The following is a 25234-nucleotide window of genomic DNA, read 5'->3' as shown; positions in this document are numbered from 1 at the left end:
ATTGAACCGCAAGCTATTTATGCTTTGCAGTTATGTGTGTATATATTGAAAATTGATGATCGAATGTCAAATAATCTAATTATCAACGTGTTACAAATTTATGATCTGAATTCTTTACCGAAGGCTTTGCAAACAAGATGGCCAACTATTATTTTTTTCTTTTGCCTTCCGATTCGAGCACACTCATCACACTGTACTCTGAAGCAACGTTCTGTGCTAACTCTTGTTTTTGTTTTGAAATATCCATATTCAGTAAAATAATTAAAATGTTCTGATCGTTGAGAAGGTACTTAGTAATTTGTATTTGTACAATTATCTTTCAATTATTTTCTACGTTTGCATTTCAATCACTCAAAGGAATTTGATTTCTTTCTTGGTCCACAATATCTGTTGCCATGATGGTGTTTTACACACTGCATTTCGTTATCATTTAATTGTCCAGTATTAAAATTTGAGCATCTCGGGACATACAGTCTTTCTTAACTGCTTGCAGGTGTAATATTCCTCTGCGCGCAAAACATGCATGTAATATTGCTCTCCAATGCATTCGCATTTTTCCACACTATGAACAATCGGAAAATAGAACACAATGGTGTATTTGTGCTTCTTACAATTTTAACATGAGCCTGCATTAATTTCGTTCTTTGTTTCAGATATCAATGTCATATCTTTCTTCACTTTTGAACAATAGTCTCTCAACCAGAAATATTAACTGAATTCTCTACACAGTGCCTGCCAGATCTGCTGAACTTTTCCAATAATTTCTCTTTTAGTAGTTTACATATTCTCCCTGACTGTCACTACCTCATCTATCTGTCAAATGAATGTGTGATGTAAGTACTTAGCTCAGTTGGATTCGTGAACGGTTAGTGATGCCACCATTAATTTCTTCCATCAGATCAGGTTGCCATTGTAAAGCTGTCTTTCTCAACCTCTCCCCTTCCCTGAGGTGTAGTGACCATCTGGTCACACTACCACGCGTCAACGCCCTCAACTCGAGAGCACGTCTGTAACTTTACCTTTGCACAGATATTGTTCGGTTCTTGTAAGACTTTCAAAATCCAGTCATTTATTGATAATTCCACTACCCGTCAAAACTTCCCACAATGTAGGATCTCAAACTTTTCTGGCTCTGCTGCATTTGGTACTGTTCCACTCAACTGTCTTAACTAATTCCTGCAGACAAAAACTATCTCATTCCGTATCAACGATTGTGACATTACCGTACTGTTGTCAAGTTTCTGCACTCCGTTCCGCACTTTCAACACGTTATAGACAGCATTAAAACAAGGAAATAAAAAGTGATTGGATTGGGACCCAACGTAATGTAGTATTTTAGTGAAATAAACATTCGTTGTTTAGTTATCTATTCCTTCCTGTTCCTGAGATAATCTTTGATCTTTCCTGTCCGTTGCCTTTTATCCACTGGAATATACATTTCTTGCCCTGATGCAGTGTCCAATCCTAACAAAATTTCACTGAAATTTATACTGAAGGTTTAAAATGAAGGAATCGCATTGAAACTTTCTTATATCACATTCGATGGGTAGAAATAGAATGTTCCGCAGACCTGACCTCTAATAATAATCTAGAAATATAAAGTCATAAAACACAGAACGAGACCCTGTGATTCAACTCGGTTCACAATTTATACCAGTCCCATTCGCCTGCATTTGGCCTATAGCCCTCTGAACATTTCCAATCTGTGTCCTTCTCGAAATAAATTTTAAATGTCGTAATTTTACCTAACCCTGCAACTTGCTCTCGCCTCTATTTCTTGACCTACCTTTGACTTTCTGAATGATAATAGGATGGAAGAAGGTAATTAATGTTTCGCAAAATGACATTTTTGACTGTAATTACTTAGGAAAAGTAATCATTCAATAGGTCTGGCTTTTCCCAATCGTCATCGAAATTCCCCACTTTCAGCCTTTATTGCTCCTTTACATCCTTTATGCAAGGAATACATTTCTTGTCTTTTTGATGTCCCTGACAAGTCCCTTTTGTATTCCATTTTAGTTACTCTTCCAAGGTAATTTCTGGCTGTTTGCTGATCTTTGTATCTATTCCCAAACTTCAGGATTTGTGCTGTTTCTGCATCTGCAGCCTGAACAATTGAAATTGATTTCCCGTTCGCCATTTTTTCGGGCTCTTATATTCTTGTTAGAAAGTAAAGAATCAACTCAAGGTATTGAATTACAAACTCTATATGTTTTTGCATTAATTGCTTATTCAAAACTAAGCATTGCAGTGCAATAGATTTAGTTAACAATATCTTAAAAAGATTCTCAGATTAGCAAGTTTTGATAAGATTTGTAGCTCAGGTTGAGGTTCTGGATGCAGGTTTGCTCGCTGAATGGGAAGGTTCGGTTTCGGACGTTTTGTCACCATACCAGCTAACATCATTAGTGAGCCTCCGGATATATTGCTGGTTGCATGGCCCGCATTTCAATTATGTGTTTAGGTTTCGTAGGCTTGGTGATGTCACTTCTACTGATGTCATTTCGTATGGTGATGTCATTTCCTGGCCTTTATCACAGGAGGTGGTAAATGGGATCCAAGTCAATGTGTGTGTTTGTAGATACATGTTGGAGTGTCATGCTTCGAAGAATTCTCGTGCATGTTTCTGTTTGGCTAGTCTGAGGATGGGTGTGTTGTCTCTGTCGACGTGGTGTCCTTCGTCGTCTGTATGTAAAGATACTAGTGACAGTGGGTCATGCTTTTTTGTGGCTGGTTGATGTTCATGTAGCCTGGTGGCTAGTTTTCTGCCTGATTGTCCAAAGTAGTGTTTGTTACAGTACTTGCAAGGTATTTTGTAAATGCCATTGGTTTTGCTTGTTGTCTGTATAGGACGCTTCAAGTTCATTAACTGCTGCTTTAGTGTATTGGTGGGTTTGTGGGCTACCATGATGCCAAGTGGTCTGAGTAGTCTGGCCGTCATTTCCTAGATGTCATTGATAAATGGGAGAGTGGCAAGACTTTCTGGACGTGTTTTGACTGCTTATTTCGGGTTGTTGCTGAGAAATGGGCGGACTGTGTCCGTTCTTTTTGAATACACTGTATAGGTAATTTTACTCTGCTCTTCGTAGTTCCTCTGTGGTACAGTTTGTGGTGGGTCATTGAAAATTAATGTTCTAATACAGCTTCGTTTGGGAGGATTGCTTTTGCAGTCCAGTATTTGATCCGTATGTGCTGTTTTCCTGTAGACGCAGGTTTGAGGTTCCCCATTGGCTGTTCCCTCTACTGAGACAGCTAGGAATGGCAGTTCGTTGTCATTTTCCTCCTCTTTATTGAATATTATGCCAGTAAGGGTATTTTCGATGGTCTTTCATTAATAATAATACCAGCAGTATTACCCTTACTGGCATAAAATGCACTAAAGAATTGGAAAACATCAACAAACTGCTATTCATAGATATCAAAGTGGAGTGACCAGCTAATGGAAAACTTCAAACCAGCGTCGACAGGAAAAGAACAGATACAGACCAAATACTGAATTGCAGAAGCAATCATCCCAACATCCACAAACGAAGCTGCATTAGAATTTTATTTCAATGAGCCACCACACACTGCAGCACAGAGAAACAATGAAGAGTAGAGGAAAATCACCTATACAATGAATTAAAAAAAAAGGGTACTCAACGAACACAGTCTGCCAATTTCTCAGAGACAAACCCAAAGAAGCAGACAAAACACATCCAGAAACCCGAGCCACTCTCCCTACATCAAAGACAACTCGGAAATGATTGCCAGACTAATCAGATCTCTTGGCCACAAACCCACCAACACACTAAAACAGCAGCTAATGTATTTGAAAGCCGTTATACAGACAATAAGCAGAACCAATGTCATTTAGCAAATAACTCGGAAGACCTGTAACAAACACTAAATTGGACGAGCAAGCAGAAAAAGTGATACCAAGATATATGAACATCAACTAGCCACAAAAAGACATGACCCACTCCCACTAGTATCGTTACAAACAGATGAGAAAGGACACCACTTCGACAGGGACATGACATCCATCCTCGGAGAAACCAAACAGAGACTCACGTGAGAATTCGTGGAAGCATGGTATTCCAGCCGGAACTCTATCAACAAACACATTGAATTGGAACTCAGTTACCATCTCTTGAGAAAAAGAAGAGGAAGAGACATCACCGCGGAAAATGACGTCACCACAGGAAATGACGCCACCAACCCGACGAAACCTAAACACATATCGAAAATGCGGACCATACCACAAGTGCTTCTTCTGGAGGCTCACTGATGATGATACATAATAGGGTGGTGAAACATCTGTAACGAACCTTCCAGCTCAGCAAGCAAACTTACGTCCAGTCTCTGAGATATTTGTAAGCAATTATTTCAGCAATTAGTTTTTCTTGCCTTGCAATTCCAGCAATCCAATCGCATTGCAGTTTTGCAGGAAGTAATGTTCTGATTGTCATCTTTGTTTACTCCAATAGGATTTTTTTCCCAGTGTCAATATTTTTAGCGATTTATATGTTGACAGTTGTCTTTCAGAATAATTGTTATGCAAATATTCACATCACTCAAATGTGGTTCAATTCTTTCCTCATAACATGTTGGCATAAGTGGTTGCAAAATTACTGTCAATCTGAACAACTGTAAGAACCATAAAATTACAACTTCAAAGTTATATCATACTTTGTTACTTTTTCAGCAATCGAGAATAGAAATGATACACTAAGCAAAATCTAATCAATGATGATGTCCCATTTTATGTAACTGTAAATGTGGAAAAACTTCGGTGGTGCCTTTTTCATGAGGCAAATATACATGCTGTCAAACAAGGTTTGGGAATAATTGTACCACATGTACTCAAAATAGACCAGATTTTAGCTGCCAGTTTGTTATGTAAAGGCGGCTTCGGAGAATAAACAGATTGAGAAAAGTTAATATTGCCCTTATTTCACTATTTGTACCTTCAGCTTCATGTCTTTGCCAGGATTGTTGGAATGGCATTTCTTCACAATAGTTTCTGTGATTTCGTGTTTGCTTTGAATAGTGACAAATCTCAACGAGCATGAAATTTACGATGATAATAATCAAACAAATGATGTTTACGTCACCCTTTCCCACAGTAGCGTCCTGTCCTATATAAAAAATGGAACATTTTTCTGTCAGTTGTTATTCATGTAGCTTATTTCAATTTTGCATTTAATTGAGATTGATTCATTTTTCTTATGCCTGGAACTTCAACGAGCTCAGATTCCAGGTTTTATTCAATGCCTTCAAAGTCAATTTCCAATTGTTATGCATAATCATGGATGGATTGGGAAGCATAAGCTCCTTTAGATTTCAGAACTTGCTTTGTAGGAAGCATGCCCGTAATGTTGAGAAACCCTTGTGTTCACAGAAATAGCCCTACATATAGACACAGTATTTAAACACTTGCACCATCGAGAACTTTTATCTAATGAAAACACACACGTAGACATACAGAAAAAAATGTCCATGAGGAAAAGAACATGCATTGTTAAACACATTTATACAGTCATTTAATATCAAATCTGAAAACAGCAAGAAATTTTGAAGAACATTTTAATCTGTTTTTTTTCCACATATTTTAAAATTGAATTACATAAAAAGAATTTTGAAAATGAGAAATTTTTACGTGAATGTTAGTTTGTGTAAACAAAAACATGCAGGATGAAAATATGTGCTTGTCAATCTTGAATAAAGATAGAATCATCGCTAAAAAGGCATTCCTTGTTATTGCAATTTGAATATTTCCAGTGCTAATGATGTGAAAAATATCTCAAATACGTCTTCATCTAAAGAGTGATCTACCTTTCTCATTGTTTGAAGTTGCAAAATCGATTTCTGTTCCTAAGCATAAAAGAGCTGCGATTGTGAGGTAGAGAGAAGCTCCCATTATCCACTTCATTGCCTTGATTGCTGTAAATTGTAGAACATGACATTAGTGGTGCTATTCAAACGTTTATCATCCGAGCATTTTCCAAATGTTACTGATGCCTTGAGTTTCAGTTATTTCATTTGTCCACGATGCCAGTTTTACAAAATTTGAAGCATCACAAACTTAATCGTGGATAAATCACAACAAACAATATTTATGCTTTAACCCCACTGATACAACCTACTTGTCTGGAACAAAACATTTTTAATAAATCTGTAATAATGCTACTCCTTTAACAAGGTTATGCTGTCCTTGGCTCTTTTTTCAGCGATGTGCAAAAAGCAGCAATTGTGTAAGTTTTATGTGTGAAGGGTTGCTAAGTTAATTTAATCACAGTTAACAGATACAGCCTCAGACAAAATGCTTTCAAGTGGTTTAAGGAAAATACTTGCTCAATGGAAGGGGAGTGGCCAGTCCTTCCAGCTCACATCTGCTCTGGTTTGGTTTGGGTTTCAGCGGTCTGGCGGATCACTGAACTCAGGCGGTCAGTTTTGAGGCAGCTGGTCCAAGAAACATCTACATGGAATAGGATGTTCATGCTGAATATCGCTGCCATCTCTATCACTCCTGTAATACGCTGTAATTGATTTCACTTCTTTTTTTTTTTTGCTGAGGCTGTGTTTATGGAGATTGTTGCAGAAATTTGGTACAGCATCATTAAGTTGGGATAATCTGTTGAGTATTCGGATCAGTTAAGTTATTCTGTATTCTGTTCTCTTGTTTGTTTTTCATTCGGTAATCATAGAGTCATACTTGTGAATACATTCTGGTTTGTTTAAAATTAAGTGGGTATTCCAGCTGTATCACGCCTGGAATATCCACCATACACCTGCTTAAAACATTGATCCAATTTAGGGTCCGAGCTACTTGCTTGAAATGTTTTGAGGTGGTCTAGACTGGTCCAGAACAAACCAAAATGAAGTCGTTCAACATGAGTATCACTCGTCTCGTGTAAGAGTATCAGGTATTGGCCCTTGCTGATACATCTCAAGTCAACCAATCTCAAATAAAAATTAGACACTGCAAGATATGTTAAAGCAGGTCAGTTGTAAAGAAAGATTGGAAAACTGTGGGCTGGTCTCATTGCCTAGTAGAGGACTAAGAAGCTATTAGATTGATGTTTTCAGAAATCATGTTAGATCTCGACAAAGGTGACATAAAGCGATCATGTGTATCCAGGACATTGTGGGCGCTAGGGAAGAAATTGTGGGACCCAGAGTAGAGACATTTGTGTCATCGACAACCATGGGTTTGGAAGACTGGAGGGTAGCTAATGTTGTGCCTTTAAGAAAGAAAGGAGAAGACAGGGGATTATTGACGTCCAATGTCAGTGGTGGATTAGTTGAAGGAGGGGTTGCTGAGAGACAGGATTTACCTACAGGTAGTGAGGCAAGGAATGAATAAGGAAATCGTGCCTCACAAATTTGGTTGAGTTTTTGGAGGATGTGACAAAGGAGATGAAAGAGAACAGGGAGAGTTGTATTTTTCCGACTGGAGGCCTGTGATGAGTGGTGTGCTGCAGATGTTGGTGTGGGGTCCACTGTAATCTGTTATTTATATGAATTATTTAGATGAGAAAATCAGAAGCATGTTTCGTAAGTTTGTGGATAACACCAATCTCACTGGTCCAGTAGAAAATGAGGACAGTAATCTTAGATTAAAAAGGGGGCTTGATCAATTGGGCAAATAAGCCGGATGTGGCAGTTGGAGTTTTATTTAGATGAAAGCAAGGTGCTGCGTTTTGGTAAGAAAAACACTGGCAGGAGTTACAGAGTTAATAGTAGGGCTCTGGGGATTGTTGTTGAACAGACAGCCTTGATATTTATGTACATAGTTCATTGAAAGTTGTATCACATGTAGACATGGTAGTGAAGCATGCTTGCCTTCGGAGCTGAACCATTGAGTACAGGGCAGTCATTTTGCACTGTACAGGACGTTGGTGAGGCTTAATCTGGTCGACCTGTTGTAGGAACAATATTACCAACTTGGAGAGAGTTCAGAAATTATTTACATGAGTTAGGATGTAATGTTGCGCAATACATGACATTTGTGACGGCTATTCTGAATTCCAAAAAAGGCTGTGGAAGGTAGGTCACTGAGTATATGTATGATTGAAATAGAGTTCTTGAGTGTCAAGAGGATCCAGGGTTAGAACATAGAACATAGAACAATATAGCACAGAACAGGCCCGTCAGCCCACGATGCTGTGCCGACCATTGATCCTCATGTATGCACCCTCAAATTTCTGTGACCTATGCATGCCCAGCAGTCTCTTAAATGTTCCCAATGACCCTGCCTCCACAACTGCTGCTGGCAACGCATTCCATGCTCTCACAACTCTCTGTGTAAAGAACCCGCCTCTGACATCCCTTCTATACTTTCCTCCAACCAGCTTAAAACCATGACCCCTCGTGTTAGCCATTTCTGCCCTGGGAAATTGTCTCTGGCTATCGACTCTATCTATGCCTCTCATTATCTTGTATACCTCAATTAGGTCCCCTCTCCTCCTCCTTTTCTCCAATGAAAAACGTCCGAGCTCAGTCAACCTCTCTTCATAAGGTAAGCCCTCGAGTCCAGGGAGCATCCTGGTAAACCTCCTCTGAACCCTCTCCAAAGCATCTACATCTTTCCTATAATAGGGCAACCAGACTTGGACGCAGTATTCTAAGTGCGGTCGAATCAAAGTTTTATAGAGCTGCAACAAGATCTCACGACAGTTAAACTCAATCCCCCTGTTAATGAAAGCCAAAACACCATATGCTTTTTTACCAACCTATCCACTTGGGTGGCAATTTTAAGGGATCTATGTAGCTGCACATCGATATCCCTCTGTTCGTCCACACTGCTAAGAATCCTATCCTTAATCCTGCACTCAGCTTTCAAATTCGACCTTCCAAAATGCATTACGTCGCATTTATCCAGGATGAACTCCATCTGCCACCTCTCAGCCCATCTCTGCATCCTGTAAATTTCCCGCTGCAGCCTATAACAGCCCTCTATACTGTCAACAACACCTCTAACCTTTGTGTCGTCTGCAAACTTGCTGACCCATCCTTCAATCCCTTCATCCAAATCATTAATAAAAATTACAAACAGTAGAGGCCCAAGGACAGCGCCATGTGGAAAACCACTCACCACTAACTGCAATGCAGGATACTTTCCTTCTACTACCACTCGCTGTCTTTTGTTGGCCAGCCAATTCTGTATCCAGACAGCTAACTTCCTCTGTATCCTATTCCTCCTGACCTTCTGAATGAGCTTACCAAGAGAAACCTTATAAATTCCCTTCCTGAAGTCCATATACACTACATCTACAGCTCGACACTCATCAACGTTTCGAGTCACATCCTCAAAGAACTCGATAAGGTTTGTGAGGCATGACCTGCCCCTCACAAAGCCGTGTTGACTGCACTTAATCAAGTCATGCTCTTCCAGATGGTCATAAACCCTATCACTTAGAATCCTTCCTAACACTTTGCAGACAACAGACGTGAGACTTACTGGTCTGTAATTGCCGGGAAATTCCCTGTTTTCTTTCTTGAAGAGAGGAACTACCTTTGCCTCTCTCCAGTCCTCAGGTACGACTCCAGTGGTGAGCGAGATGAAAAGATCTTCGCAAGTGGCGAAGCAATTGCATTTCTCGTTTCCCAAAGCAGCCGAGAACAAATCTGGTCCGGGCCTGGCGACTTGTCAATTTTAATGTTTGTCAAAATGTTCAGTACATCAGCTTCCTCAATCTCTATCCAGTCCAGCATGCTCTTCAAAGGTTTAATTCACTACAAAGTTAATTTCCTTTGTAAAGACAGAAGCAAAAAAATCATTTAGGGCTTCCCCTACTTCCACAGACTCCAGACACAAGTTCCCTACGCTATCCCTGTTCGGCCCTGCTCTTTCTTTGACCATTCTCTAATTCCTCACATAAGTATGAAATGCCTTTGTGTTCTCCATAATCCACTTTGCCAAGCCTTTCTCATGCCGCCTCCTGGCTCTCCACAGACCATTTTTGAGCACCTTCCTCGCCTGCCTGTAATCCTCTAGAGCTGAGCTTGACCCTAGCTTCCTCCACCTTATGTAAGCTACCTTCTTCCTTTTGATGAGACTCTCCACCGTTCTCGTCATCCAAGGTTCCTTTATCTTACCACTTCTTGCCTGTCTCAGAGGGACATATTTATTCATCACTCGCAACAACTGTTCCTTGAACTGTGTCCACATGTCTATAGTGCCTCTACCATGGAACAATTGCTCTTAGTCCATGCTTCCTAACAGCATCATAGTTTCCTCTTCCCCAATTAAATATCCTCCCATTTTGCCTAATCCTCTCCGTCTCCATAGCTATGTAGAATGTGAGGTAGTTGTGGTCACTTATCACCAAAATGCTCTCCCACCGGAAGATCTGATACCTGCCCCGGCTCGTTTCCGAGCACCAAGTCTAGAATGGCCTCTCTCCTCGTCGGCCTGTAAACGTACTGAGTTAGGAAACCCTCCTGAACACACCTTACAAAAACAGCTCCATTCAAATCTTCTGCTTGAAGAATGTTCCAATCAATATTGGGAAAGTTAAAGTCACCCATTACAACAACCCTACTACGTCCACACTTTTCCAAAATCTGCCGACCTATGCTTTCTTCAATCTCCCTGTTGCTCTTGGGGGGCCTGTCGTAAACCCCTAATGAGGTGACTGCCCCCTTGCTGTTCCTAATTTCCACCCATAATGACTCGGTAGGCAGATCTTCATCGACAATAGAAGCTTCTGTAGGTGTGATACCCTCTCTGATTAGTAGTGCTACACCCCCTCCCCTTCCCCCCTCCCTATTCTATTTAAATGCTCGAAACCCTCGAACATCCAGCAACCACTCCTGCCCCTGAGAAACCCATATCTCTGTTATGGCCACAATATCATAGCACCAGGCACCAGCTTACTTGGATAATGCGGGAGAATGGGTTTCAAAAACATGATTGAATGGTGAAGCACAATCGACAGGTTGAATGCCTCATTTCTGCTACTATGTCTTATGGTCTTACGTCTTATGGTCTTACAGAACAGGCAATACTAGATTCATTGTTGGGCAATGAGGCATAATTGATAAAGGTGCTAGAGTTGAAGGAACCCTGAGAAGTTAGTGACCATAATATGATTGAATTTACTTTGCATATTGAGAGGGAGAAAACAGAATCAGTGGTAGGGGTGTTACAGATAAATAAAGGCAAGTACAGAGGCATGAGGGAGGAGCTGGGCAGAATTAACTGGGAAAGCAACCTGGCAGGAAAGAAATTGGAACTGCAGTGGCAGGAGGTCCAGGAGACACAGCAGAGATTCATCCTGAGGCAAAAAAAAATCACATTGCGCAGGGTGGATGAAGCAACCATAGCTGACTAAGAAAGTCAAGGATAGCATGCACGCAAAAGAGAAATCATGTAGTGTGGCGAAGGGCAGCGAAAAACAAACGGATTGTGAAGCTTATACAGGCCAACAGAACGCAACAAAAAAGGACGGGAGACGTTTAACCGTGAGGGTAAGTGAACCAATAATACAAAAGAAGACTGTAAGAGTTTCTTTAGATACATATAGGGCAAAAGGGAAGCAAAAGCGGATATTAGACCACTGGATAATGAAAGTGGAGAGATAGTAGTCAGCAACAAGAAACGGTGGAGGAACTGAATAATAACTTCACATCAGTCTTCACGATGCAAGACATGAGTAATATCCAAAAACATGAAGAGAGTGAGGGAGCAGAGCTGAGTATTATGGCCATTATCATGGAGAATGTGTTACAAAAACTTGATGGCCTGAAGGTGGATAAATCAGCTGGACCAGATGGACTACAAACCAGAGTTCTAAGCGATATAGCTGAAGACATAGTAGAGGTGTTAGTGGTGACCTTTCAGTAATCGCTAGAGTCAGGGAGGGTCTTGGAGGACTGGAAATGGCACCCCTGTTTAAAAATGGAGTGAGGCAAAAGACGGAGAATTACAGACCCATCAGCCTAATTTCAGTTGTGGGTAAGATCCTGGAATCCATTGTCAAGGGTGAGATTTCTAAAAACTTGGAATTGTATGATAAAGTAGGGCAAAATCAGCATGGTTTCATCAAGGAGCGGTCATGCCTGAGAAATGTGCTAGAATTATTTGACGAAGTAAATAGCAGTTAAGACTAAGTTGAACTAATGGATGCTATCTATTGTACTTTAAGCAGGCCTTTGACAAGGTGCCACACCGAAGACTACTGAGTAAGATAAGGGCAATCGTTCAGAGACGAGGTACCAGACTGGATAGAAGCTTTCCTGTCTGGTAGAACAATGGCAGTGGAGGAAAAGAGGATCGTTCCGAGGATGACAGCCAGTGCCAAACGGTGTTCCGCAAGGCTCAGTGTTGGGACCACAACGTTTCACTTCATACATTAATGATCTAGATTAGGAACTGACGGCATTCAGGCTGGGTTTTTGCAGATGATACAAATATGGGTGGGGAAACTGGTAGTATTGGAGAGGCGGAGAGTTTGCAGAAGGGTTCAGACAGGTCAAGAGAGTAGGTTAAAAAAGTGGCAGATGGAGGACAACGTGGGAAAGTGTGAGGTCATGCACTTTGTAAGTAGAATAGAAGCATGGACCATTTTCTAAATGGGGAGAAGTCAGATGTCGGACGTGCAAAGAGACTTTGGAGTTTTGGTCCAAGATTCTCTCACGGTAATCTTACATGTTGAATCAGTAGTTAGGAAGGCAAATGTAATGATGGAATTTAATTTTGGAGGGCATGAAAATAAAAGCAAGCATGTACTTCTGAAACTCTATAAGGCTCTGGTCAGAACAAATTTGGACCATTGAGTGTAGTTTTGGGCCCTATATTTGAGGAAGGATGCACTGAACCCGGACTGTGTTTAGAAGAATTTCACGAGAATGGTCACAGGAATGAAATGCTTGACATACGAGGAACCTTTGAGGATTCTTGGTTATATACCATGGAGTTTAGAAGGATATGGGGAGGAGGAATCTAATTGAAACTTGTAGAATACTAAATGACTTGGACAGCGTGAATGTTGGGAAGACTTTTCCATTGAGAGCCGAGAACAGAAGCCGAGGGTAGAGCCTTATAGAGAAAGTAGAAGGGAGATATAGAGAAACTTCTTCATCCTGACAGTGGTGAATCTATGGAATCTGTTCACTGCCACATAAGGCTGTGGAGGCCAGGTCATTGAGTATGTTTAAGACTGAGGTAGATTAGTACTCGAGGATCAAGGGGATTAAGGGTTATAGGGAGAAAGCAGCAGAATGGGTTTCTGAAACCTATCAGCCATGATTGAATTGCAGAACAAACTCGATGGTGGCATGTCCTAAATTCTGCTCCTATGTCATATGGTCTTATGGTTTAACTGGCTGAAACACGTCCTGCAGACAGAAATTTTCATTATAAACTAACGCATCATTTCTGTATTGTTTCCAATTTTCTGAATTGGTCCACACATTCAATACTATACAGGTAACTTAAAAAGAATGTGTATGAAAGCTGATTGCCATGGAACCCAAATATAATCAGTATTTTCGTGGAATAAACATGTCTTACTGGTTATCCTTCCCTTACTATTCCTGAGATAAATATTTGATGTTTCCTGTCACTTTGCCTTGTATCTTCTGCACATACATTTCACGACCTGATGCTGGGTCGGAACATAACAACGCTTTAATCACATTTATATTCAATGTAAAAATCGAAGGAACCTCATTGATAGTTTCTTATATCGCGTTAGAGGGGGAGAAATAAAATGTTACGCAGATCTGACATATGATTAACAGTTACAGTCATATGATTATACAGCACAGAAACAGACGCTATGATCCAACTCGTTTCACAAATTAAACCAATCCCATTCACCTGCGTTCAGCTCATATACCTCAGAACCTTTTCTATTCATATACATCTCCAAGTGTTTTTTCAAATGTTGTAAGCGAACCAATATCTACAACTTCCACGTGCTGCTAAATAGCTTGACCTATCATTGTCTTTGTGATTGACGAACTGAGGAAGATAATTCATATTTCACAAAATGGCATTTTTAAATTGTAAATAATGAGGAAATGAATTGTTCAACATGTCTGTCCTTTCCCCATAGTCATTAAAATACCGCACTGTCATTCCCTAATGAGACAAGATTGCTCCTCATCTTGTTTTATGTAAATATAAAATTTCTTATCATTTTGAAGTCAGTGGCAATTTTTCTTTCATAATTCCTTTAAATAGATTGTGGCTGTTTGTTTTTTTGTATCTTTCCCCAGTCATCAGGATCTACGCTGATTTTGCATTCTAAGCATTTGAACTTGATTTCCCTTACAGCATTTCTTTCCTGATTTCGTTTTCTGATTAGAAAGCAAAGAGCGAACTCAAATGGATTGAATTGAAACTATAAATGCTCCTGCAGCCATTGCTTACATTTATTGAAAATTAATCATCTCAAATAGATTTAGGTAATAAAACTTTTAAAAAATTCTAGTTTAAATGGTTTCTGACGTACTTGTAAGCAATAAATTCAGCAATTATTTCTATTTTGCCTTAGAATTCCTGCACACCAATTGCATTACAGTTTGCAGAAAGTAACCCATGACTCTCATTCTTGTTTAAAACAGTACCCCAATTGGAGTATTTTTTATGGGAGTAATGAGAACACGTTCAGCACTTTACATTTTGACACTTATCTTTCAGAATATCGTTTACATCTGTATTTACATCACTCAAAGGTATCTCAGGGTAGTATCCTATACTAAACCAACTTCACCTGCCTTTTCACGCCCTTTCTTACATAATATGGTAGGAAGTGGGGCTGTTTGCCGATTATTGTGCAATGTTCAACACCATTCACAACTTCTCACACACTGAAGCAGTCTATGACCAAATGCACAAAAGATCTGGAAAATATTCAGGCTTGGGCTAACAGGTGGCAAGTGACATTTGTGCCAAACAAATGCCAGGCTATGGCCATCACAAATCTCGTCAATCTCGACACTGTCCTTTGACATTCGATGGTGTCGTATCACTTAATCCTCTGCTATCAAATATTTGATCGTTATCACTAATCAGAAAATCACCACATAAACACAATGGCTAAAAGAATAGTTTAGTGGCTAGAAATACTGCAGTATGTAACTCACCTCCTGAGTCTCCAAAACCTGTCCACCATCTAAATGTCACAAATCTGGAGTGTGATAAGATATTCGCCACTTGCTTGGATGAGTTCAGTCCCAATAACACTCAAGAAAATTTACACCATCCAGACCAAAGCAGCTCACATGATTCGCACCACATCCATAAGCATCCACTCCTTCCACCACTAATGCTCAGAAGCAGAAGTACATACTATTTCCAAGATGCACCATAGAAATTAACCAAAGATCCTCAGATAATATCTTCTGAACTGCAAACTATTTCCATTTAAATGGATGAGAGCAACAGATATATGGAAACAACAAAAACTTCAAGTTCACTTCCAAGCCACTGACCATCCTGACTTGGACATATGTCATCATCCTGTGCACTCTCTTTGGATCAGAATCCTGGAATTCCCTCCCCTACGGTATTGTCGTTAATCCACAACAGGTGGACTGCAGTGTGCAAGGAGGCACCTCACCACCATCTTGTTAAATTCAACAAGGGGTGGGTAATAAATGATGGCCAGCCAGTGAAGCTCATGTCCTACAACAAATAAAAACAGAACAAAAAACTAAAGAAACAATCTCAAATATATTTCATTTCTTATTTCGGAACTTGTTGACATACATGCATGTAAATTTAATGTCAGACTGAAGAATTGCATAAATCACAAAACTGCAACTTCGAAATTATATCATAGCCTGCTACTTTCTCACCAGTGTCGAATAGAAATTGCACACTCAACAAAACTAATCAACGCTGACGTACCTCTATATGTAAATTTCAATGTAAAACGTGAGTGCGTGCCTCATTTGTTAAGAGGAAAAAATAGATACATTCTGTTAAACAGAAGAGCAAAGGAGCATACTCAAAATAGACTATCTTTTGATTCCTGTTAATTATCGAAATGATGCTTAGGATTATAAACAGTTTGAGAAAAAAATTAATGCTTCTCTTATTCACTGTACCTTTAACATCATTTGTTTGCAAAGGGTATTGCAATGGATCTTCTTCAGAAGCAATTCTGTGATGTCCTTTTTGCTTTGAATAGTAATGTTCCTCAGAGCGTATTGCTGTAGGTATGTAAGATGCTATGATAACAAGCATCAAAATGATGTTGACTTCACCCTTTCCTGCAGTAGCTTCAGGTCCTGTAAAACATAGAACGTCATTCAATCAGTAGCCATCCATCTAGTTTATTTTACTTTTACATTTAATTCAGACTGATTCATCTGTTCATTTTATCCCAGACCTTGAACGAGCTCAGATTCCAGGTTTGATTTAATATCTCGGAGTCCCTTTGCAACAATTATACATAACAATGGGTCGATTGGGAGGCAGAAGTTTCTTTATATTTCAGAATTGGATTTGCATCTGTAATATTGAGAAATCCGTGGCGTCTTGGAAACAGCCCTACACATAGAGAGATTGAAAGATCCTAACTAAAGAAAAATACACACAGAGAGATGCAGAAACAAATTTTCAGCAAGGAAAAGATGATGCATAGTTAAACACATTTGTCCAGAAATGTAACACTACATCCCAAAATAACATGATATTTTCAAGAAAACTTCAACCTGGTTTACCTTCCATATATTTTGGAATTGCATTCGCTAACGAAAATTTCAGAAGTGAGGATGTTTACGTGAATGTTAACTTCTGTAAACAAAAGCATACAGGATGAAATTATGTGTTTGTCAAATTAGCTTCAAGATAGAGTCATCGATAAGAACTGTGTTCCTTGTCATTGCAATCACCTTCACGCTTTCGAATATTTGCAGTATTGAATGGTGTGAAAAATATGTCATCTATTCTTCATCAAATGAGTAGTTTTCCATTTTTCAACACTGGAAGTGGCAAGATCTCTTTTTGTTCATAACAGTGCTTCAAACGTGATCCAGAGGAATTCCCTCATTTCACACTTAATTATTTTGTTTACTTCAGATTATGGAGCATGGCTTCATTGTTGGTTTTCAAATATTAATCATCTGAGCATTTCCTAAATGTTATTAATGCACTGAATTCTCGTTATTTTAATTCTCCCACAATATCCACATTCAGTATATTCTAATACCAAAGGTCTGTCAGCATTGATATCTCTATTTGTCATGTCAAGATCAACAGAGCGCTATTCAATAAGACATTAGCTGACATTATTATTTCCTCAAGCTCCATTTCACAAATTGCTTGACTAGTTTTCTGTCTGATAAATAAGCACAGCAAATCTCTGAACATATTTCATGGTACAGGATCCAATTTCCGCTGGTGAACAAAATTCAATCGTCTTGAAGAAAATAATCTTATGCTGCAGTGTCGAGTTTATCATAAATTCAGAACATCTAAAGAGTTTAAACATCTTATTGATTCTGTCGTTTCTCTTCGGAATCATGTGCTTTTAATAAGACTGAGGGTGAAACCTCCAAACATTAAACTGATATGCGTTTAATATTCCCAAACACTGCTTATAGAATTAAAAGGCAGCAACACCGCTAGACCATGAATGTGCATAACATTGATTGCCCCAGGAAAGAGGAATCAAACTTTAAGAGAAAGAGAAATTGCTGGAGAAAACCAACAGGTTTGGCGGCATACGTGAACAGAGTTAGCATTTTACATCTTGTGACCCATCCGCAGAACAAACAGTAGCTAGCAAAATGTCAGTTTTTATGCAGAGAATAGATGGGGGAAGGGGGTAAGGTGTACATGGACTAATAGCATCCTGTTGGGAAAATGACAAGGAGAGGAACATGTGCATCCTTGCATCCTGCTTTCTGTAGAGTCTCTATTCCATTTTCCTAGTTCCCCATCTCCATCGCATATGTTCTGATGTGGACAACATAGAAAAGGAAGCCTCCGAATTGTCAAACGAGGATTCCCCAACACTGTTGTTGACTGTGTTCCCAACCAGGTCCGACGCATCTCCCATACTTCTCCCATTGCCCCCTCCCCACGTCGTTCCCACAACAGTGACAGGCTTCCACTTGTCCTTACCTATTATCCTAACAGCATCCACATCCAGAAGACCATCAGCCACCATTTCTTCCACCACCAGCAAGATGTCACCATGTGACACAGATCCCCCTCCCCTCCTTTGTCTGCCTTCCACAGGGCTGGTCCTTCTGGGACACCTTAGACCACTCCCCCTTCACTTCCAATACCCATCCAAAGCTCCACAACACCTTCTCCTGCAAATGCCAAAGGTGCAACACATAACTATTTACCTCCTTCCTCTTCAGTATCTCAGGGCCCAAACATATTTTTGAGGTGAAGCAGTTCTCGGAATCGAGACTACTGCATTCGCTGCTCAAAATGTGCTTTCCTCTACATAAGGGAAACGAAGCGTAGACTGGATTAGCCCTTTGTAGAACACCTAAGTTCTGCATGTAAAAATACCCTTCAACTTCCAACCGCCTGCCGTTCCAACGCACCACCCTGTTACCTGGTCAATATCTCTGTGTCAGGCTCCAGCGAAGTCCAGCACAAGCTGGAAAAGCAATGCTTCATTTTCTGGTTGGGGACCCTGCAACCTTCTGGACTCAATATCGAGTTCAATAACTTTAGGGCTTGGACTCACCTACGTTCTGGAATCACCCGCATCCACCCACCACTGCTACCACAGACACAAAGAAGGATTTTGAAAGTGAGAAATATCTACGAAATGTTAGCTTCTGTAAAGAAAATCATCCAGGAAGAAACAATGCATTCGCCAAATTAGCTGTAAGGTAGAATCATTTAAAAAGGCATTACAGATATTTGCAATTATCTTCATGATTTTGGACATTTGCATTTTTGGATGCTTTGAAATAGATTTCAGCTACATCTTCAGCAAAAGTGTGGTTTTACCTTTTTCATTGTTGGAAATCCCAATGTCTGTTTCTGTCGCAATGCATGATGATACTGCAAACATGAACCAGAGGAAAGCGCTAATGTCCGACTCCATTCTTTTGATTTCTGTAAATTATACAGTATGTTATGAACTGTACTATTTGGTGTTCAAATAAACTGAGCATTTTCCAAATGTTACTGATGCTTGGAATTCAATTTCTTTCAGTTCACGTACAATGTCAGAATATATTCCAATTCCACTAGACTCTCAGCAGGGAATTCTCTATATGTCAGCTCAAGACCAAGAGAGGACTATTCAGTAAGACCATAGCTGATATTATTATTTTCTCAAGCACCGTTTCCCAAAATACTTGAATACTTTTCCATTTCGGTAAACAAACACAGCAAAGCCCACAAAGTATTCCATGCCACAGGAACCACCTGACTGTGGGAAAGAAAATTCAATCATCTTAAAGAAAAAAATGCTTATTGCCTAACTTCATACCGCTTTGTTAATTTTATCATCACTCTCGCTCCTAATCTTATTAGCATTCATCCTGATTATTCCCTTCAGAATCATGTATTTTAGTAAGAGTGGAGATGAAACAGCTCAACATTCAATGATGTGCCTCAATATTAGCAAACGTTTCTTATAGGATGAGTAGAAGCACGACCCATCATCCCTGAATATTTGGAATAATTACAGTTGCTGGTGTATGTGTGTGTGTGTGTGTGTGTGTGTGCGCGCGCGCGTGTGTGCCAGTTACAAAAAGACTTTCCTTTCTCTGGCCCTCAATGCTTCATTTTCACCATGGACTTCCAGTCCCTATTCATCTCCAATCGCCATGACGAGGACCTTCAAGGCTTCGGTTTCTTCCTCGATTGACGTCCCCGCCAATACTCTTCCACTGAAACTCATTCGTTTGGCTCTTCTGGTCCTCACCCTCGATCATTTTTCTTTTAAATGCCCCCATTTCCTCCAGGCAAATGGGGTTGCCGTGAGCACCCTCGTGGGCCCCAGCAATGCCTGTCTGTTTGTTTGTTACGTGGAACTATCCATCTTCCACAGTTACACCAGCTGTATTTCCCTCCTTTTCCTCCACTTCACTGATGACTGTATCGGTGTCACTTCCTGCTCCAAACAGTTCATCAACTTGACCAAAACATTCCACTTGGACAATTTCAGACATCTCCTTCCCCTTCCTTGTCCTCCACACCTCCACCAATGGTGACTGACTCAACGTTGACATTTTCTACAAACCCGCCAGCTCCAACAGCTTCCTGGACTAAACCTCCCCTCACCTGCCTCCTCCAAAAATGCTGTCCCATATTCCCAATTCCTCCACCTCCACCGCATCTGCTCCCATGAGGACCAGTTCCACCATAGAACGTCCCAGATGGGCTCCTTCTTTAAAGACCGCAATTTCCCCATCCACATGCTTGATGATGCCCTCCAGCATATCTGATCCACGTCCCGCACCTCCACCCTCGAACCCCACCCCTCCAACTGCAACAAGGACAGAACTCCCCCTGTCCTCACCTTCCACGCCACCAACCTCTATATACATTGCACCATCCTCCGTCATTTCTGCCCAACCACCTATGCTTCCCTCCCCAGCCCTATCCACTTTTCGTAAAGACCGTTCCCTCTGTGACTACCTAGTCAGGTCCATGCCCCCCAACAACCCACCCTCCCCTCCTGGCACCTTCCCCTGCCACCGCAGGAGTTGCAAAACCTGTGCCCACACCTCGTGCCTGACCTCCATCCATGGCCCAAAAGAGCCTTCCACATCCATCAAAGTTTCACCTGCACTTTCACATGTCATTTACTGTGTCCATTGCTCCCGATGTGGTCTCTTCTACATTGCCAACTCAGTATCACCCTCATAACCTGCCCTACCTGTCCATCTTCCTTCTCACCTATCGGCTCCAAACTCCCCTCTGAGATATCACCATTAGCCCACGTCCATCCACCAATTGCGCTCTCAGCTAGACTTCCACCCGCCCCACCCCCTCCCATTTATCTCACCACCACCTCGGCTCACAGCGTCAGTCCTGATGAAGGGCTTCTGACCAAAACGTTGATTTTCATGCTGCCACACCTGCTGTGTTTTTCCAGCACTGCATTCTCAAGTCCATAGAAGAGAGCGACCAAGCTGTGACTGCCTGTGTGCGTGAGTGATCTTCACAGAGTCCAGAAGAAGGAGATTGCTGGGTGCTGCTTGTGCATTAACTGACACTGTCTTGAGTTTAAACTTCTTTAATACAATTTGCGTGAAGCAGCTTCTTTCTAACATTGACATATTTACTCTCGACGAAAATTTGAAACACTGTAATACTTCCATTACTCCTTGACATGTTCCTTATTTGTTTGCGTGGCTGAAGGAGAGATAGAGGTGTGCGCATGTGAGTGAGTGTGTAAGAGTGTGAGTGCAGGTGAGAGAGTACTATTGTGTGTGTGTGCAAGCTTGGTAAAGTGTGTGTGTGAGAGAGTGTGATGGTGCATAAGCTTGTGAAAGGCTGCATGTGTGGGCGTGAGTGTGGGGGATGTATGTATGTGAGAGAGCGTCAGTGTGTGAGGATGTAAGAATGTGTTTGCATGTGTGTATGTGTGTGTGTGAGAGAGGGAGAGATTATACTGCAGAGGTGTCACCTGTAGTGTGACATGCATGCAAGATACCGGTTGATGTCATCCTCTTTTCGGCCAGTTTGCGTTGTGACCTGTCCCAAAGTCCGTCTTGGTGGATGGTCATGCGAAGATCAGAGGCCGAATGTCCCTCACCACAGAAGTGCTCCTCGACTGGGAGGGAACACCCTGTCTGATGATTTTTATGCGGTGTCCATTCATCCGTTGTCATAGTGTCTGCACTCTCTCACACACATGCACGCACATGCACATACCCCACACACGCACTCCTCACATGCTTATACCCAGTGACACTGACACACACTTTGCCAAGCTTGCACAGACGCAAACACACAATGTCTCATGCGCACTCACACTCACATGCTCTCTCTCTCCTCTCTCCCTCTCTCTCCCTTGCACACACACACACATACAAATTTACCCCACAAACGTGTATTTGCAGAAATATATTTACAGATGCATTCTATTTTGCTCAAAGAATGCACAACATCTAAGCAGTCAATGCAGTCAGTTAATCCATATAATATTTTGCAAATTCCACTTTGGAAAGGGAAGCAATCTAATTTAAGATTGGGATACAGTCAGACTCTAATCTCACCTTTAATGTATTGTCTAAGCTGAGATGTCTGCATTTTTTAAATAAACACTTAAGTTATTTTGAGAATGTGCCTTAAAAGAAGTTCTGGGAATTACATATTAATGAACCAAAACCTGTAACCCATTATGAAACATGAATTACATAATAACAGTTCAGGTTTGCTAAATATATCATTTTACTTCATATCACTGTAATCTTTTTCTTTAAGTTCTGTGTCTTCTGGTCCTGCTTCACAACCACCTGAAGAAGGAGCAGATCTCCAAAAGCTAGTGCTTACAAATAAATCTGCTGGACTATAACCTGGTGCTGTGTGAGTTTTAACTTCCTTCGATAGCTCATTCCACACATGCATCATTGTCTGCGTGAAAAGGTTGTCCCTGAGATCCCTCTTAAATCTTTTCCCTCTTATCATCCTCTGTCACCTACTTTCAAGTCAATTTTATATCCAGATAGATATCTCTCCTTGGATCCCGTGTGGTTGAATCTTGTTAATCAGTCAACATTGCGAAAATTTATGAAAAACGTCTCTGAAATCCAAGTAGACTACGTCCACCATTCCCCATTTACCAATCTCTTTTGACACTTCTTCAAAAAACTTAAATCAGTGAAACACGACCTCCCACATACAAAACCATGTTGACTGTCCATAATCAGTTCTTGCCTTTCCAAATATATGCAAATCTCGTTAATCACAACCAAAAGGTTAAACATCCCACACTCTCATCTATCGATAATTTGCTGACTTTTCCTTGCCACCTGTCTTAAATAATGGATACACATTTACCAACCTTTTTTCTAACACCTTTATTGGGAAATAAGGCAGTGAAGGTGATTGAGGTGTCAGTGGGGCAACACTTTCAGGTCAGTGATCATAATTCTATTAGTTAAGGATAGACCTGATCTAAAAAGTTAAAGTTCTACATTATAGTAAGTCAATTTTGACCGGGATCGGGCAAGAACTTTCTACAATTGTTTGGGAGCGGATATTCACAGATAAATGGACGATTGAAAAATAAGAATCCTTCAAAAACGAGATGGCTGAGCGCTCATGAACAGTATGTTCTTGTTAGAGTGAATGACAGGCTGCTAGTTGTAGGAGATGCGGAATGACTAGAGAAATTGAGGCTCTTGTGAATAAAAAGGAGGTAAATGGTAGACATAGACAGTAGTGCTGAAGTGAGTTTGTCAATGAGCATAAGGAATATTGGAGTTCTAGAGGGCAAACAAGGGAACATTCGAAAGCTTTGGAAAACAGGTTTAAGAACAATTCGAAGGGAGTCTACAAACACAGTAATGATAAAAGAGAAACTTCACAGAGAATAGGGTCCCTAAAATTAACAAGGCCATCTACGTTTGCAGCCGTAGGAGAAAAGCATCAGTATTTTACTGCGGTGAAGGATGTGGAAGCTCGAGAACTTGGAGACATAAATAGTGATAAATTGAAAAGTGTCCATATTACAGAAGAGGAGATGCTGGACTTCATGAAACGCATAATGTTGGAAATATCCCGAGGACTTGACCATGTGCATCTCAGAACTTTGTGGAAAGCTCTGGAAGTATTTTTTGCAAGGTTTGTGAAGGTTTGTCGCTCAGGTTGAGGTTTAAGGTGTAGGTTTGCTCGCTGAGCTGTAGGTTTGATATCCAGACGTTTCATTACCAGGCTAGGTAACATCATCAGTGGCGACCTCCAAGTGAAGCGAAGCTGTTGTCTCCTGCTTTCTATTTATATCTTTCTCCTGAATGGAGTTCCTGGGGATGGGGTGATGTCATTTCCTGTTCATTTTCTGAGAGATTGATAGATAGCATCTAGATCTATGTGTTTGTTTATGGCTTAAAAGACTTAGTACAACCCATGGACAAAACCAACGTCATCTACAAAATTCCATGCAAGGACTGCGACAAACGCTACGTAGGACAAACAGGAAGAAAGTTAGCCACCAGGATACACGAACACCAGCTAGCCACAAAAAGACACGATCCTCTCTCCCTCGTAGCCCTAGACACGGATGAAAAAAAAAACACCATTTCGACTGGGACAACACATCAATCCTGGGACAGGCTAGGCAGACATGCCAGAGAATTCCTAGAGGTCTGGCTACTCCAATCACAACGCCATAAACAAACACATAGATCTAGATGCCATCTATCAACCCCTCAGAAAACTAACAGGAAATGATATCACCACAAACCCCAGGAACCCCATCCAGGAGAAATATATAAATAGAAAGCAGGAGACAACATCTTCGCTTCACTTGGAGGTCACCACTGATTATGTTACCTAGCCTGATAATGAAACGTCTGGGTATCAAACCTACAGTTCAGCGAGCAAACCTACACCCTAAAGCTTCGCAAGTAATTTGTAGGTCCCTTGCTGGGAGTTTAATTTAGATAAATTCGAGTTGTTGCATTTTGGTTAAATGAACGAAGGCAGGACTTACATAGCTAATCGTAAGAATCAGGGAGTGATGCCAACAGAGGGATCCGGGGATTCAGGTGCATTAAAAGTTGCATTGCAGGTAGACTGTGCAGTTAAGAAGGCGTTTAACACACATGCCTTCATTGTTCAGATTATTGAGTATAGAGCTCGGACATCATGTTGCAGTTATACAGGACTTTGGTGACGCCACTTTTAGAGTAATTCTGATATTTTTATTAAACGGGAGATGATGCAGAAAAGATCGAAAAGGATATTGTCCATAATGGAAAGTTTCAGATTTAACGAGCGGCAGTAGAGACCTGGACATTTTTCATTGGAGGAGGTGACCAAGCATGTGGATGAAGGTAGAGCAGTGGATGCAGTATACATGGATTTTAGTAAGGCATTTGATAAGGTTCCCCACGGTAGGCTTATGCGGAAAGTCAGGAGGCATGGGATAGAGGGAAACTTGGCCAGTTGCATAGAAAACTTTCTAACCGGTCGAAGTTAGAGAGTGGTGGTAGATGGTAAATATTCAGCCTGGAGCCCAGTTACAAGTGGAGTTCCGCAGGGATCAGTTCTGGGTCCTCTGCTGTTTGTAATTTTTATTAATGACTTAGATGAGGGAGACGAAGGGTGGGTCAGTAAATTTGCAGACAATACGAAGAT

At 40.8% G+C, this 25234-nt stretch overlaps 1 protein-coding gene across 6 annotated transcripts in view; it reads right to left on the bottom strand.

The window, feature by feature from the left end:
- The window catches only part of LOC122544087, a 66795-nt gene that overhangs the window by 39170 nt on the left and 2391 nt on the right, over positions 1-25234 (bottom strand). For all 6 annotated transcript variants that reach the window (XM_043683107.1, XM_043683104.1, XM_043683109.1 and 3 more), the window contains 4 exons: positions 18923-19030; positions 16048-16230; positions 5818-5925; positions 4950-5120 (listed from right to left, as the gene is read on the bottom strand). In XM_043683107.1, the coding sequence (XP_043539042.1) occupies positions 4950-5120; positions 5818-5925; positions 16048-16230; positions 18923-19019 (559 nt within the window). In that variant the 5' untranslated portion in view covers positions 19020-19030. The remainder of the gene's footprint in view (positions 1-4949; positions 5121-5817; positions 5926-16047; positions 16231-18922; positions 19031-25234) is intronic.

This window comes from Chiloscyllium plagiosum, chromosome 46 (genome assembly GCF_004010195.1).
Source record: "Chiloscyllium plagiosum isolate BGI_BamShark_2017 chromosome 46, ASM401019v2, whole genome shotgun sequence".
Lineage (NCBI taxonomy): Eukaryota > Metazoa > Chordata > Chondrichthyes > Orectolobiformes > Hemiscylliidae > Chiloscyllium > Chiloscyllium plagiosum.
Note: the sequence above shows the minus strand (reverse complement) of the source record. Positions and strands in the feature narration are given on the sequence as shown.